Source organism: Coturnix japonica, chromosome 14, assembly GCF_001577835.2.
Source record: "Coturnix japonica isolate 7356 chromosome 14, Coturnix japonica 2.1, whole genome shotgun sequence".
Lineage (NCBI taxonomy): Eukaryota > Metazoa > Chordata > Aves > Galliformes > Phasianidae > Coturnix > Coturnix japonica.
The window spans coordinates 1,128,110-1,147,457 of NC_029529.1; the positions used below are offsets into that span (position 1 = coordinate 1,128,110).

General features: G+C 43.5%; 1 protein-coding gene across 1 annotated transcript; it reads right to left on the reverse strand.

Moving 5' to 3' along the window:
* Positions 1-690: 690 nt before the first annotated feature.
* Positions 691-3,716, reverse strand: LOC107320546 (parvalbumin, thymic). Its single transcript, XM_015876492.2, has 4 exons — positions 3,652-3,716; positions 2,737-2,869; positions 2,357-2,466; positions 691-1,075 (listed from the first exon to the last, which is right to left on the reverse strand). Exons 1-4 carry the CDS (start codon positions 3,710-3,712, stop codon positions 1,050-1,052), a joined length of 330 nt encoding a protein of 109 aa, XP_015731978.1. The 5' UTR covers positions 3,713-3,716; the 3' UTR covers positions 691-1,049.
* Positions 3,717-19,348: the final 15,632 nt, after the last annotated feature.

Consider the following 19,348-nt stretch of genomic DNA (forward strand, 5'->3'; position numbering starts at 1 on the left):
CCATTAATGAAAGCTGCCATCAGTGGTACTAAACCCTATGAGACACTTATCAAAGGAAAGATAAGCTCTTAGTGATTTTCATGCTTGAGTAGATCACTGATGTTATGGGTTATGTAGATAATAATTCATTGTAACAAATGAAAGAACTGAATAATAGGCATTATTTAGTCACATAAAACAGAGTTTGTACTCTGCTTCACTTTATGATAAAGGCTGTCTGTTTTTTCCTCTGAAACACCAAGATTCACAAACGTGGTAAAGAATTATTGTGTAGTAGCTATTAAGAGATAATCAGCAACATGCTCCTGATGAACAGAAAAACCTCCAGGCCCGTGGCTCGTCGTCAGGGGACTGTAACTTGGGCCGGTGTCAGAGATGGGATTAGAGCCTTCTCCTCTATCTCACAGCTTCCTTAGGTTTCATGAAAGATAAATCTTCTTGAAGGAGAGTTACATTTTAGGCCATAAACACTTTCTGATGATAGATGCTGTAACTTAATACTTCATTTTGTAAAATACCCACAAATTTATTCTATGCTTTCTTCTATGTGTCAGCTCCTCTTCCATTTTTTTTCCTCAGAGCCTCAGGTCTGGGAATGAATATTAATTATTTGTAGCTATCTTGTTAGCACTGCTTCTCCTAAAGGATCAGAGAATTAAGCAGAAATAAAACTCAGCAAAACCAGGGTACTTATGTCTTAAGAGATATTGTATTATTTAAAATCATTAAAACTGTGTGTGGCAAGTCAGCATGTTAAACATGAGGAAGGAAAACCTAAACAAAATTGGAAAAAACAGCATTTTTTATCCCATCTTCTAGCCACAATTTCAACATTATGAGTATCTGAAAATCACAAAGTGCCTTCTTTGCAATGGAAACATCTGCACACTGTGAGATTTCTCAGCAATGCTTTGTGTGAGCTTGACATATGGGGAATTGCTGATGCCTGAAACAATATAAAAATGTACAAACACATGCAGAGTGCGAAGTGCTTGTTGGACGAGGTAATTGGAAGAGTCAGTCCAAGGCTGCCTTTGGTCTAATGCTGTTTATGCCTTCACCAGAGACTGGAATTCTGTCAAGAAAGAAAAAGAGAAAGGCAGAGAATAAAAAGAGATGACAGTACTTGTAACATCTTTAGAAAAGATAGATAAAAATGTCCTAATCTCATAGCTATGGAGGGCTCCCTGTGCTATTATAACACTGCAGAGCTGTTTCTAAACTGAGATTCTGGGGGTGTAGCAGATTTTTTACTCCTTAAAAGAGTTGGTGCAGAGAGGAGGAGAGCATCTGTAATTTCATGTTTGTAGGAAATACTGAGCTATCTGGAACCCATTACAAACTCTGATAATAACTAACAGAGTGAATTAGCTCAAACATGCAGCTTTCTATATATTTCCAGTATGTCTTTTAAATTATTATTCAGAAGCAAAATGTTTTAATAGTGACGTAATTTCAGAATGGGAAATTCAATAGTTAAGAGCTAAGACTGGCATAATATAATGTCCTATTTGGGGCTCATAAACAGAAGCTGCAAAAGCTGCTGCTAAAGCAAATTCCTCCAACAGTGTATCTCTCTCCTCCCAAACTCTGGCTAAGATTAGCACGTGTGTCTGTTAGAGTTATTGCCACCTGTCCTAGTTCGGCTGAGACAGCCCTGTTTTCAGTGACTTCATCTCTAATACACGATGCATAATGTCCTATTTTCTTCTGCTGCAGTTTCCAGAAGAAATACCCCACCCAGTTCACATTATTCCTGAGAGATTTTCTGAAGGAATTTGATGTGGTTTCTTATAGAAGGACCATGCAGTGAAACCTGCCAACATCAGAGCACATATGTACTGCCATACAGCAGTTCTGGCCCTTAGGAGCAATACTGGCCCTGCTTTATGTTACAGGGTTACCCCCTCAGTAATGCTGAAAGGGGTCATAATTAAGTTCATGTAGGTGGAAATTGTTTAAAAGTGAAAGTGTCCTATGACCAAAAGTGCAGAGCGTCCATTGCCAAAGTGAAAATTCAGAGTGAGAAATCATTCAGAACCTTCTGAAAATGCAGCAGTCTGAGCCTATGGATCAGGTACATGCAGAAATGAACCCCAACACCATTGTTGTTAGCTGAAAGAACAGGTTCTACATTGGGCCTAAATCTGTTTTTGCTACAACAGAGACTACATAGAAATAAGGCTATGAAAAAAAAAAAAAGCCAAAAAAAAAGAAAGAGTATTTGTTAGTATGAAAAATACAACAGGAAGTGCTGGGATCAGTTCCCGGGATGTGTTCTCCATTTGGCTATTAAAGTGTAACTAAACGCATGCATTTTGAAGCCTGACTTGGATGAAGTTTCCAGCAGCTTTACCTTCTACTCCAATTTTTCCGTCGCCATCAGTGTCACCTGCAGCTAGAAAAGCCTTGGTCTCCGCAGAGGTGAGGACTCTGGCACTTGAAGAGAAGTTCTTCAGAAACAGCCTGGAATTGAGCAGGGCAGAGCACTGTGCTTGAGGCTGCTTTTCTGCAGTGACTTCAGCATATTACACCTCTGGTTTTCTAACTTAAACACCCACACACACACACAAAAAGTAAGAGTTGTTTGTAACATCTGGTGAGATCCGCACAAATTCAAGGAAAATCAAAGCTTGGCATTGCTTTTTAAAAATAACACCAAGTTTTTTCTGGGACACTGGGGATGTTCAAAGGTTTCCACTCTTCAAAGAAATGCAGCAGCTGAGCAATACTTACTGAAGCTCTTCTTCTTCAATGAAGCCGCTCTTGTCCTGATCAAGGATTCCAAAAACTTTCTTGATCTGATCAGGAGTTTTGCTGGATAAGCCAACCGTGGAGAAGAAAGACTTGTAATTGAAGGAATCCTCAGCTGGAAGAGACAAAATCCTCTTACATGTTTTCCTTTCAAGTTGCTGCTACAACGTGTATTCCTTAGGAGTACACATGCCTGGTTCTGAACACCAACCTGCTCCTTTTTCTCCTGCTCCCAACTCAGCTGAGATGATTTGGTGGATACTCCCCCTGTTTAATCACTCTGTGCCTGTGCTCATACATCCTTTCATCCAGTTTGGAATTTTCTGCTACAGTGCACATCGTGCTAAATCAGGGCTCTAGCTGGCTGTGTCACATGCGGTTAATAAGTATTGAGAGGGTGCTGCTGTGCCCTACTAACAACTCTTGTAATTGTATTGTATTCATTTAGTCCTTACTTTGGTGAAGAGTTTGGTACAAAATTTTTCAGCCTTGAAGTTTCTTATGGGGTATTTGGGGAACTGCTGTGATCCTACGGGGGGGGAACTCTGAGAGAAGCAAGACTGATCATTGCTTCACAAGTAACGGGGGGATTCTGCGATCTGCAGCTCGTTCTGGCAGTCTGAAGGACAAGGGGTAACCATGGATGTCTTTGCAGGTTTGGGAATTGAGAGCCAGCTTCATGCTCACTGAAACTGTGGCTCTTACTGCCACTCTGTTTCAGGTAATGTTACCCATCAAATAACCGCCTGTAAGGCTTTCTGAATTCAAGAAGCTATGCTGTAACGTAGCTACAAAGATAGCTCACGGGGAAGGAATCTATGGGGAAAATGATAGGCATGCCATCTTAAGATTCAAAAATGATATGCATCTTCTGGCTGGAGAGAAACCATTCCTTACCCTGGCAGCTGGAGAGAGCAGATTCAATATCTTTAGCAGAAAGGATGTCAGTGATGGCCATTGTTGAACTGAAAAATAAATTAAATGTGAGCTACTTAGTCATTAAAATGACTTCTCTATCTCTTTTATGGCTCTATCTGAAGTTGCTGCAGTGACAGTACATGATAGGGGAGACATTATTCATCTAATTTTAAGGGGAGCATACTGAAGCAGATGTCTGCAGCAGGTGCTTCCACTTAAAGCTGGGTAATGAGGGAGGAATTCTGCGTGTGTGAACGTGGGGCTTCAGGAAGATCTGATGGCTGTGTTGTGCTGGGGGAGCACATCAAAAGTGTATGGAACCACAGAACTTCATGAATTTGCTGTGGGTTTTCCCAGAGGTGGGTTACTACTCAATTAAAATCAGCATATATTTACAGTACATATAAAAAGGTAGGGCCAAGTATGTCCCCTAGAGCTATATCTGGACTAAATTTAATTGGAATGATAAAAACTGTGGTGTTATTATCAGTAAATGTGGTGATCTTTATAGGAATGAAAATAATGGTGTGGAATAAATAAGAATAATTTCACTTGTTTCAAGGAAGTCTGAATCTCAAGAGTTATTTCTTCTTCTGCTTTGCTGCACCCAGTAACTGTAACAGTGCTGTAAATTTGGTCTGCTGGGGCACTACAGCATTAAAGGACCACTTTTCATGGTGGCTTTTTACAAATAAGTTCCCAATTATGCTGTGATTTTGTCATTTGTTTTGTTTTGAGTTGGTGATGATGGGTGATAAGCCAGATTTGTATCCAAATTTCAGCAGTTCAGAACGTTGATTTGCTTGGAGCAGAGCTATTGAGGCTTAATGCTCATTCCTAATAAAAGCCTGGAGGCATTTTCTTCTGATACAGCAGCATTTGACAAGAGATACTCTGTGTCAGCCACCAACAGCTGCATTAGTTCATTTGCCAAAGTAGTATATATTTCTTAAGTGAATGCTACAAGGCCCAAATTGCTGGTCGCTCCTTGCAGTGCTGCATTTAGCAGCACTGATGCATTTCTAGTTTCACAGCACACACCAGTGCAGACTGCAGTTTAAAACTTGCTGCATTGCTATGAGATAACCTGAAGTTAATTAAGAAAGAGGAATTGAGACATAGAAAAGTTATTCTTGAAAGCCACCAGAGAACAGAAATCTCTTAACGCGAATCCCAAACCCATCCTCAGCGATATGCTGTGAGTATGGAAAGCAGCAGCAGTGAGGAGGAGGCCAAATGCTGGTAACCATTTATAGTGTACTTTGATCTGTGATCTACAGATACATAGAAGCTTTCTCCACAATGTGAAATCACTGCCTCCCCACCAGTTTGTTGTCAGCAGAGAACATTGCCAGTCTCCTTCTGAATGTCTCATAAGATGTAAGGACACAGTGGGACAAATGCATGCTGGTGGCAGTGAGCATTTCTCCAGCTAAGGCAGCTCAGTTACTTCTGTTTTGTTAGCAGTTGTTTTGTCCCAGCGACTTCTGGTGCAGAGTGTTTCTCCCTCTCAGCACTGGGCAAGGTGATCTGGAGCTCTGCCACTCACCTCCCTGCACTGACAGCATTAAAAACATGGGGGAGAGTTTAAAAAAAAATAATCTGGAAACTGCAGCATGGCCTTAATTTCTGTGCAGGGCACCGCTCTGTCTTTACCCATCCTGTGATCTGAATGGTGATTCTGTTCTATGTCATTTTGTGATAATTACACAAGCCGATATTAGAATATATATTTTAGTTAAATTGGTGCTTTCCATGTTGGGAGCATTTTTCGTTTAATTTTTTGAAAGCAGAGGATCTAATCAGTTTACCTTACCTTTGTGGTCTTCTCAACTGGATAAGGGAGCAGTCAGGCTGGGAGGAGAGCACTTGCTGTGTGTCTCCACCAGAGCTGAGCTTGCGTATATATACTTTAAGTTGTATACCATATACAGATTTTAGATTTAAGCGTCACGAAGGGGGAATGGTGTCAAGTGAACTTGCCTAACTAATCATCTTGTACTATTTTTATCTCAAGAGAATACATGATATTTGCAAACGAAACAAGATAAGTGGCCAGATACGCGTTAAGGACGGAGTTGTATTCAATTTCTTCTGATTTAAGCAGAAAATACCAACTTGTCCATCTGATGTAGGACAGAAACCAAAAACCTTTCTGATACGCTTGGTCTGAGGAGTCAGATGAAATGAAGCAGGGCTTGCTTCAGGAGGGGTGACTTTAATGAAGGTTTAAATGTGATGATGACTTGTTATCTTATCTACAGACATGACATGTGATAGAGTTTAATCGATAAACAGAAAGATTAAAGATGTCCCGTTCAAATGTTGTTTGTGTATCAAACTGCATAGTGAAAAACTAATGGCTGTATTGTCTTCAGAATGCCTTGTTTGCTGTTGTTTAGAAAAAAAACCCACAGTGAATTTGTTGCTACAGGAGGTAAAATAATGTTATCTCAATCCATGGGAACAGTTGGCTGGGGGAGGGGATTTTGTCTGGTATGTTTCCAGAGAAAAGCTTTGAATCCTGTAAGGTTCTGACATCCTGTTTGGTTGTGTCTTTATGAAGCAGAGGGGCTGTGATCTACCAGCTGTCTGTGAGACAAAAGCTGCTGAGCTCTGCATGACGGATCCTCGCTTTTAGAACAGAGAGAAATGCTGGTAGTAGCAGGGAGCAATATGTGAGGAGTGTCTGCAGTTCTGTAACCCACGTTCTGATCTCCCGTGGGTGACTGACTTTTTTAGGTGTCTTTTTCATTGTTTGTTTTTTTTTCCCTTTTTCTCAGTGCAGTTCCTTTGTGCTCACACAGAAGGGAGCTGATCATCTCAGCCTTGTTTCACGGACTGCGCAGTGTAACTGGGTGAGGAGTCAGACACAGATCTCATCTGTGGGTTCAGGCAGAAGAGTGAAAGACAACAAGCCACGTGGATGGCAACACGAGATGGCACTGCAGCCGGGGTGAGGGATGGCAGAGCAAGGCATCACAGCTTGAGGTGGTGGCACAGTAAGGTGTGACAGTGCAGGCTGTCTTAATGTCAGAGAGAGTATCAAAGCATCTGTGTTTTTTTGTAGAAGCTTTTCTAACTAAGATGAAAGGCGAGTCTAACCCAGCTCTGAGGACAGCCCTGACATTCACTGTGTGAGGCAGGGAGAGAGGCACAGGGGGTTTCTGTGAGAGCTCAGCCCATCCAACGCAGACAGCAGATGCAAGATGGCAAAAGCATGTGAGGAGGGGGCATTGTTTCACCTACTGCATATAAACAGCAGAAATTATTGCAACAGGGTTTTTTTTAAAGAATCTCTAGTTGGTCCTCTATCAAAATGTTTCAGCTCCAGGGATCGTTCTTGTGAGAGGAGGAACCGTTGGCCAAGGATGGCAGTGGGAGGCGGTCAGTTTTCTGAATGGGTTATTGACCACCTGGCGCTGACAAATTTCAGGAGGAATTTGGTAGATATTTAATCCTGACTCTCGTTGCCCCTGGTGACATCTGGCAGAAGGGACACAAATATCGCTTCCCCTCAAACTGTTCTAAGAAATGACTTATTCTACATGGGAAGAAAATTCCTCACCCTCGTGCACACACCACCCTTTTCTCCCCCTCCAAATCGGAAAATTGCCTACATAGTGCCAACAACTGATGTGCAGTAAGCGGGGCGTCCGGCATAAAAATTGATGGCATGATATGACCTAATGAAGCTAAGTTAAGAGGAAGGCCAAGTTCTGCTGAAACTCTTGGACTGCAGGAGTCTACAAGGGAATTTGGGCTCTGGTGTCTGTTTCAGAGAATGCATTTGATTTTAGATGCAATGGCTTCTCATTTTGCCTAGAGCTAATTCCACATATGTTAACCCCTCGCCCCCACTCTTCCCTTTAAAAATAGCAGTGATTGCTGTTATTTCCCTTAATGCCTGTGGACTCTTGGCATTAGTTTGAACTTTTGTATGTGCTTCACATAAGGAAGCAATCCTTAAGAGCATGCTTTGTTTCCTAAGAAGCTGTGAGGACACAATTCCTTTTGTTCTCTGAAATTTCAAGGATGAAGCTTGAACGTTAAATGATTTATGGCTCTGGTCTGCTTAGCTGCGCTCAGACTCTGTTGAATTTTGGAGTCACTTTTGCAGTGAGATTGGAGGCACCTCAGAGCTGGAACATGTACACTGGCTGAAATGCACCAGGATCATGTAACTCTATTTACAACCAGCCTCCAACAAACATTTTGGTTGCAAGCTCTTTGTTAGACATTGCAAAAACATCTGTGCACTCATTTTTACTTTCTTACGTTAAATGCTGTTAGTGACTTTCCAGCTGCCATCCAGCTTGGCAGGGAAAGGATCTGGGGAATTATTAAAACATAGGGAAAAATATCCCTTTCAGATTATCAGGTTTCCACTAAGAGCAGTTTTAAACCCTGTGACTCGAGTATTTAACTTCTCTCAAGTCTCATTGGCTTCTACAGGACTCTGTAATGGAATGCTCTTCTCTTGCTTTATTTTTTTCCATTTTTGCCTTTAACCCCTCCAACACCTGAAGTTACATCTCCATGTTGAGCAGCTATAGGCCATCTGTATTGTTCTGTATTGCATCTCTTATTATTCCATGAGCGCTGAAGGGAATTGTGTGTACAGCAGAATAACAAGAATATAGTAAGCAGTTGTGAATACCCATTTTAACTGAAATAAATTGGATTTGCTGCCTTTATATAGGCTTGTGATGGTTTTCCCTGGAAGCCAATGACATGGATATCCCAGGGTTGCCAGTCAAGGAATAGCAGTCACCTCATATCATGTATTTAACCTATCCTATGCGAAGAATGATGTGTGAATAGTGAAAGGGCACTATCCATTCAGCTCGTCATTTGCTTTAGGACTATGTGAGATGAAAGAAATTGTATGAATGTAATTTAGTGTAATTGCATTAGTGCATCACGCTCCTGTCATTCTAGCAACATTTCTGCTGGAGTGACATATTGCTTCAGTGAACATCTGTGGACATCTCAGAACTACCCCAGCAATGTGCTGAAAAGCACTGCAGTGTGTGCTGTGGGGGTGTGGAGGCTGTACCTGGGATACCAAATAGTGCATTTGTTTTATTTTTGCAGTTTGGTAACTACAAAAGATACATTTCCATTTAAATGTCATTCTAAAAATGGCCAAATTGTGATGCAGAAAGAAAAAGGTGTTGTTTTTTTTTTTCTGAAGAAGGAAGTTCACATAAAATAACTCCTGAGATGGCAGACTGAGCCTATTGCATCCGATGGAATCATTCATAAATGGACAAAATAGCTCAACCATCAGATTTCAGTACCTTAAAAATTACATGCAGCAAGCACCAGAAAGCTTGTAGATAAATACTGCTCTGCTTTAATTCTAAAGCAATCCACGAGTAGGATAACTGTGGGTTTGGAGGAGAAAATAAAATCTGTTCTGTGGAAGCAATCTGCTCCGGCTACATTGGAAGCAAAGATGTGTGCCTAAAACAGCTGCTCTGTTCAGTATTCGCTCTGTTGCACTCTGCTCCTGTGTGATGGTCTTCAGCTCTCAGACACGATGGGCCCTGAAGAGACGGCCTGTGGCAGGGAATGCTGCTGGTCTGTGTTTTGCACTGTGTGCTCTGTAACTGTGGCTGATAGGCACTGTAAATAGGCAGCAGGTTTTCAGATGTTATGTATGTCTGAGCTGTCTGGGTGTTCTAAGCAGAGCTTACCTGGATATTCTCATCTATTACATCTATACTGTGTGTGCAGTGTATCCCAATACAAACACAGTCAACCCTCACAGTTATGTAGTTAAAGGAGCATGAACCAAGGACTGGGCCATTATTCATGCATGTGCTGCGCTCTGAAAGTAATGCCTCCTGTTTTATGATTTTGGCCAGTGTCAGAGGCAGCTGTTGGTGGGATGGCAGCAGAGGCTGAACCTTCCCACCAGCGTTCCATGACGTGCTGTTGCTGTGTGACAGATGGCAGCAGAGGGGCACTCTGACAGAATGGCGCCTGACATGGGAGTGTGGGTGGAGCAAAGGGGTGGAATGAATTCCTCATGTGAAAAAATGCCCCTATTGACATTCATCGATGCTTGTGAATGCATATGGAGGCCAAACAGTGGATGTCAGCACAGTGAGGAATGCGTTTCAGGGGTGCGTGAATTGGGACTGTGCTCACCTCCGCTCGTGCAGATTTTGACACGAGAAACTGGCATGCAGGGCTCTGTGTTCATCATGGTGAGAATCCATAAACTCATCGTATGTACTGTGTGTTGAAAAAATAGTTGTTTGTACCTGAGAAATTTGATCTGTGGGTTAGGTGTTGCTGTAATCTTCCACATCTGCTGTCATTCCCATGGGAAATAAATAGGAGGCATACTTTTGGAGCAACCACATAGAACTGCTATTGCTGAGCCTTTGATTTTTCTGGCAGAGTTGTTTGCCAAGGATATGTATTTTTTCTTAAGGCTACATATATTTGAAGAAGCCCCTAAGCACAAACTGCCGTGGGAGGCGCCTCGCGGGGCTCCTGTGCACAAAGCCTGCACCCACCCCATGGACTGGGAGAGGCAGCTGAGCTCCTCCACGAGCTGAGATCAGCAGCTGGACAAAACCTGGCGCTGCCCGTGTGCCTTCGTGATTCTTTGTATGGAAACCAGAGCGTGGTGAGGGGTTGCTGTGCCTTCAGGAATTGTCCTAATATGGAGTCCTAACCTCCAGGGCACACACCCAGACCAGGAGCTTCAGAAGCATTCCCTCATCCCTGTTAGACATCCCCAACAAACAGCAAAGTACTGAAAATAATTAGAATGAGAACTATAAAAAAGTGAGCTAAATTAATATGATAATTGGTACTAGAGACGTAGAGGCATCAGGTTATGAAATCATTAGGTTCTCTTTACAAACAATAATTCATTGATGTCTGACAGATAAGTGGGGTTTAATCAAATGATGCATCAATAAAATGATTCCAGTGCTTAAAGGATCAGCAGGATGAGGAGACAGAAGAGGGCATTGTTCTTCCTGGACAGGGCTGCATTTGTGCTGTAGCTCCTGGGTAACAGCGGTGTCCGGATATTGCAGTGGTTTCGAGCTTTGCTGTGTGCTGTCGAACAACACGGGCAGAAATGGTTGGTTGATTCATTCTGGGACAAACGACATTACAGTCACTGTGGATCCCATTTGCAAATTGCTGCAGCCAGCAGGCATAAACTTAATCATTTCAAATCTGCTGCTTTGAATGAAGACATGCATTTATTGCATCCTAGCAATAAATACCTATGACTGTCTTAGAACTGAATGGGCCTCTGACTGAGTTGATTATTGCACTGATGGTGCTTCACTAAAAACATACAAGGAATTGTCCTAAACTGGAAACTTAAGGAGTGAAGGGCCAAGTGAAGCTCTGGGGGCAGAGGCCTATGTCCTGCCCAGGAGCTGAGCTGTGGTTGTCCCTGGTTGCCTCTCACAGCAGGAAGGAATAGCCTTGCCGAAAACATGCAGCAGCTGATGGTGAGTCCCTGCTTTGCCAGACAGGAAGGTGCACAGCTGCAGCTGCTGCTCTCAGACACAGCTCACACAGTGACATTAGAATGCACAAACAACTGAAGGGAACTCTTGATTCATTTTATGAATCTTCATGATTCCTGGAAGGATGTGGCTATTTCCTCTCCAACTGCTTCACCTGGATGTACCACTCAGCACTGTCCGGGTGTCAAACTCCAGAAGGTGATGCAGGAGGCGTTTTGCTGATGCTGGAGTTCTCCATGTCTGCCTGTCCTTTTCTGAGTAGAGGTGGATCAGAGCAGGTGTTAAGTGAAATATGTACTTAAATACTTTGCTGAATATGAGAAGTAAGAGTAAATTTTTGCCCAGGTAGCGTATATCCTGTACAAACATAGAAAGGTGAATGGGGCTGTTGAAGCTGCAGCTCTGGGCAGCATTTGGCATTTAAAGTTTGAGTTTAATTTCAACTACTTTTGTGCAAAATGGAACATTTTCTGAAATGTGATTCTCGCGTGCAACGTGAAGCCTTTACTGAGCAGCGTTGTGGAACTGTTATCTCAGAATGCCATGGTCAGGTGATTCCTGAATACCAAATCCCTGCTTCTTCCTGAAAGCTACAGCTATATAAAGCTTTACTTTCACAGCCGTGTTGAAAAATGTGTGCTAATCAGCACTGGAGATTTTCTCCATCATGTAACTTTATAATTGATGGTGTCATCAACAGTGGAGACAGTCATTTAAATTATGGGAATGCTTTCTGGTTTTATTAAAATGATGGAATTTTTTTGGCGTAAGAATGGGAGTGTGTGCATTATTAGAAGTGATAGAAGAATCCAAGTAATGCTTTGGGGAAAAAGGACAAAATTAAACATGATATAAAGTTCATGAATATTTGGGTAACCAAGCATATTTTTCTATTAAGTAATGTAGTCATTACAAAACAGATAGAGGAGCATCCACTGAATAACACTGGAAAGTTTTTCTAAGCCTTGTTGGAGTTGGTTGAATTGAAACACCTGTAAGTAATTACATCAGGGCCTTTATGGAAGCAGGAGGCTGAAACCAGCAGCTTCAGCTTTCTCAAGCTGCTGTTTGGACAGAGAAGGTCCAGAGAGCTTTCCTGCATGAGCAATGTGATGGATTCGGGGAGGGGAGGGGGGGGGGGGGGGATCTTCTGTGTGGGGTGACCAGCCCAAGCCTGAATGTGTCTGTAGTCAGCTTTAGCTGCAGCACACACTCCTATTTAGACCTCAGGTCTGGCTGGTATGGAGCTAAGTGGCTGTAAAGAGACAAAACACGGGAACTCACCTGCTGCTGGTATGGCCTGCAGATTGCCTTCTGAAAGGATTTTGTTTGGGTGAGTGGAATGAGATGGCACTCAGTTTTAAAACTAGATCTCATGGGCAGATAATTGAGCATCCTTTTGTTGTATCCTACTGCCAGTCCTTCTGCAAGCCCCTGGAGTTTGCCAAGGAAAACTGTGTAAACAATGTCACGTGCAAAAACATCAAGACAACTATTAGAGAAGCGAAAGCAATCAGTAGCATGAAAAATAAGAACCTCATCTTTAGAGGCTGAAATGTTGCAGCTCCCTTTCCACTCTTGATTTTACGCTATTCTGTTGGGGTAAATATTCACCAGCCCCTTGAGGAATGCACCCTGGAGCATCCCCTGCCTGCGGGGTGAGGCTGTGGCATTCCCTTGGGATCTCAGCTGTGGCCATAAGGCCAGGCAAGGCGTGCAGCTCAGCAGCCATCTCAACACAGCCTGGCTCAGCTGTGCTGGGGCCTCCAGAAGGACAAGTGGCCCCAGATCTCTTCTGAGATACTGTCTTGTTGCATGTAACTGAAGAGAGTTATTTACTTTACATAAAGTAGCCTGGGTGAGACCTGTCAAAATAGAGCAGCATTTCACTTCCCCAGAGCAACCTCGTGCTGTGTACTTCACAGTGCAGGCAGTTGCTACAGCAGCTTTACAGCCTGCTGCAGGCAGTAGGAGTATGAGTACATAGCCCGGCGTGCTTGTTTGGAATACATGGGCTTAATGTATGAACTGAGCTGATGAGTTACCAAACTGGGTATGCTGAACACGTGTGGAGCAGATGGAAGAGATTAAAAAACCATAGAACTGGAGATGAGAAATGCTGCTACAATGGCAGTGGCGAACATGAGATTTGCAGATACGTGTATCTCTTTTTGACTGCTTTGAAGGGCGCTAGGGTGAAAAAGGCTTAACAAAGGAAAATTATTGTTAACTCCAATTAGAATCAAATTAATTTGACTCAAACAATGCTTTGTTTGTTTCTCTGTATGGTAAACAGGTAAACAGGCTTTTTTTCTGGTAAGAGCAAACCAGTATGTTTAACTCCACCACTTCATTTCAGACCATTTTAAGTTGTCTGATGAATTTGATAATTCAGCTTGTCCTCTGCTGTTCCAGCTACCAAGGAAATTCCAGATGGGATCTGCAGATCAGATATCCTGTCTCAGCTGACCCCAAATCCTCACGATGCTTTTAGCACCATTCTTAGGAGAACCATGCGGGCGCTGTGGCTGGCAACACTTGTTTACCTGATGGCATCAGTCTTAGAAACCTCATATCTAAAGGAGAACTTTTTGCTGTAATTTGAAGTAATTTATTATTAGCATGGAATTAAGTAGAAAATAAACTTAATGGATCCTTCTTGTTTTGGAGAAATCCTCCACACCGAAACTCTAAGTGAAAACAAGAAATCCTTCTAGGGCTCCTAATGGCTCTTTCAGAACAGCAGTCCTTGGGGCCAGGCCTCACACTGGACGTCCTGCTGGGACACCTGCCTGCTCAGCATGTCCTGGGGCAAAGAGCCGTGCTGAAAAAGACCAGGAATAGGACTGCAGCCCCAGCGCTGTCTAAAAGGACGGGATCTGAGCTAGACAGACGTAGTTCACATTAGGATTGTGCGTATGGAGCCCCGACAGCATGGAAGATTGCAGACTGGTCAGTGTGGATAAAGCTGATGGATGCTTTCTAGTGCAGTGGGAGTTTAGGGCCCTGTTTAACAAAAACACTGGGCTCTGTTTGGTAGCACACTGCCATCACAGCCTTGGGGCTTCCAGTCCTCTCTGGCTTCTCCTGTTGGTTGCTCCCCACAGACTGGTTTCAGTTTCTGTGTGTTGTGCTGGTCAGGAAGGCTTGGAGCTGAACAAGCTGAAGATGCTTTCTTTAAACACAGCCGGTTTTTCAGTGTCAGGGACCTGGTCTGTTGTCTCTGAAGTGTAGTCAAAAACACAGCACTGTATTTCTGTTCTGTTCTTATGGGTGAAAATGTGACAAGCTGAGGAGCAGCAACATTTTCTGATGGCAACTGGAGCACATCTCTGCGGCTGCTTTTGCCTTTATGTCAAGACTGCCGGAGTTCAGTTTTCAGAAGAGCTGTGTGTTGGATGCTGGAAGTAAGGCTGGAAACACCACAGTGAAAATGGTGGCATGCTGCAAATCCCAGTCAAAGAGACTCTGCCAGCACCAAAAATCAGACCCACTCCCCCAACAAATGTAATGCCACGTCTGTATTTAGTCTGCCTCTAAGTATGTGCAATGAATACCCTAACATCCACTTCTTTGGGCTGTATGTGATAGGAATTTCTCCCTGGTGGTAGCAGCTATTTCTGTTCTGAGGAATGCTGAGCACTTTCCAGATCTTGCTGAGGTACTTTGCACCATCTGACATTTCTGCAGGCAGTGGTTGCTCAGTGCTGGATTTGATGGCAAACTCTGCAGTTGTGAAGTTAAAGGAAACAAGAGAACTTCTCTTTTAAAGTCGGTAACACCTGGGAAGGGTTTTGTCCTGTGCAGAAAGGGGCAGAACTCTGGGTCTGTGGTAGCTGTGTCAGACCTCTGTCATGTTTTGTCCTTATGGCTTCCTAAGAATGGGACAGTCTGAGAACTACACTTCATAGCAGCTGACAATAAATACCTTTAGCCTGCATTAATGAGTCCCTTTCACTGAAATAATTCTTGTGGGCAAATGAATGTAGTTCAGTTCTCCCTGCTCCTCACCCGGGTATCCCCGCAGTATCCCCGTGTGCTGCCCTTCGTGCCCAGGCCTGTGGGGCGCAGTGAAGGCCGCTTTGCCTGGTAAGAGCTGAACGTAGCTCTCATCTCATAGAGGATGCTGCTGTCACTCCTTCATTCTGTGCTGTACGGTTCATCTTGGGTTGAGGGGTGAAATAAACATTGTTGTGGAGAGCAAAGAAACCGTGCAAATATATTTTTATATTTCTAATTTTGTCTTTGGGTGTTGAATTGCCCTGGGTTGAGTTGCATAATGATAAGTAAAGCAACTGGACACAATCCAGTGCAAAGTGATGCATGAAACCAGCACTTTTCCCCCCTAGCGTGTGAAAATTTGTATCAGCAAGAAACAGATAGTCTAATTTATACATAGCTGGAGATCTGCCTGCATTTTGACACCTGCATTCTTTCAAAATGAATCATTCTTCAATGCAGACACAAGATCCCCAGCTTAGGGGAGCTAAGAGGCGACATGCTGACACTGGGTACGCTAACGCTCCATCTTCACCACCTCCTGTGTACTCGTGTGACCCTCAGAGGTGACGAGCAGAGAGGAGCCCTGCTCACGGCTGTGCTTAGAGCTGTACTTAGAGTGGTTGTTCTGCAGTGTGACAGCACTGCGCTGTACTCTGTAAATCCACACTGCAGCCAGGGTTGGATCTGAGGCTTTGTAATGTCTCACCACAAACCCATATGCTCAGCTCCTTACTGCTGCTAGTTGAGCTTCATGGAGTGGCCTGGCTTGCTGTGCTCTTCAATCACTTGTTGTCCAAGAAGGAATGGGCCTGCCATGGATAGATCCTAATGTCCATTGAATGCACAGCAAGCCTTTGTGAGAATGCTGGGATTTATTAATTGCATTGGTTACTTTGTTTAACAAGAGGAAACTGACCAACTGGTGAATGATCATGGGTATGGATGTGCATCTCTGTGATCTCTGGAGGTCATTTAAAGACTCAGAGCTTGTTCCCAAGTGATCAAAGCATCAGGGTGGGGTCTAATGTCTTCCAGCTTTCCATAGCATGTGCGGTACCTCTCTTTAGGATGAGGCATAGTTTAATGTATTCTGCTGCTGCAGCAAAGTGTGGAGTATTCTGCTCCCGGGGTGGTCAAAGGATGCTGTGTTGGTTAATCATTGCTGGAGCAGCAGAGGCATCAGGCTGGCAATTAACTGGTCTAACTAAAACTGACAAGGAAGGATAAATACAGTTTCCTCCAGGGCAGCTGAAACATTCAGCAATGGCTTAAAGCTGTTCCACCAGGGCCAGTGGGCACGGAGCCAGAGGAGGCTTTTGAATGGCTCTGATGTTGCTGCGATGCTCCCGAGCAATGGCAGTGGATTTTTACATTATCCCAAGCATACACCTTGCACTCCTTACACTTCTGAGCTATGTAAACAGGCAACCACCAGGGAAGTGGTCTTTGTGAAGGATGCGGCCACTGTGTGTGAATTCATTGAATTCTACACCCACTTGGCAGCCAGGCCGTGTAGATTAGATTATTTCTGGAGTCTTCTGTGATCGTGGAGCGGGCAGGATTTTCCCGAAGAGAAAATGTCTCAATAACAGAATGAGAGAGTGAATCGTATTGCTTCAAGGTTGTTCCTGGAAGAACAGAAGGGGTAATGCAGTAATCAAATTATGACGAGTTATTAAGGAGAAAGGCAGGGGGGCGGTTTTGAGCTGGGTGTGTAAAAAATGAAGCAATTCTTAATCATAACCAGCCTCGATGCAGCCGGCATCGCCCCATAGGACTCACGCAGCTCCAGCGGCCGCTCGCTGCCCGGCTGCCGCCCCGCCCGGACGAGGCCCAGCAGCGCCACCTGGCGGCTGAGAGCTGCGTGGGGCTCCCGCAGCAGCGCGGCCCGGCGGGTTGGCGTCGGCTTCTGCTGTGTTTGTGCCAGCCGTGCTGATAAGCCACAGCCTTAAATATGTAAAAAAACATGCTGCTGTTACTGGTACTATTCCTGCAATGTCTGATAGGTCTGAGGTACCTGCAGGCACACAGGTAAGGGTTGTGTTTGGCCAGGCAATGTACAGTGGGATAAGAGATGGGGAACAAATAGAGCAAACAATTGCTTTGTTTCCTGTTGTGAGCCTGTTGGTTAACTATATTGGCGTACTGAAGTAGAGTGAAGAGACCATGTTTTTAGAGAAAAGCATTTCTGCATCCTCCAGAAGTGCAGAGGATCATTTTGGAAGGTGGAGAATTTGTGTCCTTGAACTTACACAGCGTCCCAGTGCGAGTTCTTTATCACAGTGTGCCTTGATAAAACAGGAACCAAGTAAGTTTAGATTGTAGACTGGAAAGCTGATGCTGAATAGAATGGTTAGAGGGCAAAGAGTATTTGAGAAGAACTTAATATGTAATCCAACTTTCCCAAGCCCTCTGTTACAATGTAGGCTCCTCGCCTTTGTGCTCTGTAAAAGATTATGCCGCATTGTGAACTTTTTCCTTAGTGTTGGGTCTCCACACACTGCTGATCACAGAGCAGCAGTCAGATCTCATGTTCATGTTAACCTTTAACAGGGCTCTGTTTTGTTGCTGTTTATCCCCAAATCTGCTCATAAAGGACACACACATTGCTGCTTTGCTGTCCTGCCGATCAAACTGTGCTCTTTTGCTCTCTCCCTCAGTCTGATGCTCCATTCCTGTACTTGTTCTAGCCGCCATCTGCGCTGATTTCAGTTCATTTTTTTCAACAAGTTTTTCAATTGTATAAATATTTCACAGAAAATCTTATCCATGTCCAGTGTAAAAGCACCAATAGTTCCTTCTCTGCTAAAAATCTCACCTAACCCATCTTCGTGTCGTCTCTTTCCCCTGCTGTGCCGTGTTGGCAGCTCTGGTTCCCTGACAGTTTCTCTCACTCAGATGACACTCCGATCTCTTTCCTTCTCTGTTGCTTCCAGCTGGTGAATCCCAAGAACATGACTTTGCAGTTCACATTATTGAATTTCTATCACTACAGTCAAGAAGGTCATCTAATTCCAACACGATGATCTGGTGCTCCTCACTATGGGCAGTACCTCCCAGCTCTGCTTCATCTGCACATTTTTTGAGGCTGGGCCTGGTCGTTCCTGGGTAATGGAGGCGCAGCTTCCACGGCACGGCTCCAAAGGCTCATTCCTGGGGAAATCCATCAGGATTGCTCTGTTCTTCTAATTCCTTGTTTGTTATAACCTCTGTCTTTGTTCACATTGCTTTTATATGAATCCCCATTGCTTCTACTTCCAGTGATGTGTGTCACTGTCTCAAATGCAATAGACCAAGTTTGCTGCGTTAATCAGTCCAAAACAGATGATTAACTAACACAAAATACACCAGCTTTAGTCTGCCATCCCCCACGTTGCTGAGCCACATATTTTTCCTCACATTCTGTTTCCCTCACTGCAATTCATCATGCTTTCTTTCAGCCTTTGCTCATAGTATTGTACTGAATTTTAAACGATACTTTATAGGATATAGACTTTATATTTACTATATTCAAGCCGTAAGTAAATTTTCATTTACATTTACACAAAACTTGCTACTTTACTTTGCTTGTATGGACCAGTTCACTCAGTATGCTAGGGAAATGAATATATGGATTCCTTGATGTTTTTCCCATTAAGAAATAGTTTTGTTTCTCATAAGTTACTGTTATTTCTGTTTCCTTTGCACATCATTCCATCTGTCATCAGCCTTGCGCAAATCAAATTGAAGATCCTCCTTATTCACTCTGATACAACACCAGCTCCTGATAGTTGATGTATTATTAGAGAAATTCATCTTTCACCATGCTCATATGGAGCTTTGACATAACTGGTGACATTCATTTTTTTGCTTTATGTCCAGGAAATCAAAGTCTTCAATTAAAAAAGGAATTGCATTTAGTGTTTTCCCATGTTTTTACATCCCTTGTAATTTATATCAGCCTGCAGCTGAATGCTTTGCTCAGTCCAAGACGTTTGCTTATAGTCATTTGATAATGCAGCTGCCTGCCCACGCACCCTGACTCCATTGCTCCGTAGGTCCCCATTGAACCCAGGGTTATTGGAGAGAAGCATTCGTACAAAGTTCAAGCACAGAAGCACTGCTTTCCCTGCTTCTCAAACTATTCCCCCGTGGTTGTCATGCCTTCAGTTTTCTTCCTGGCA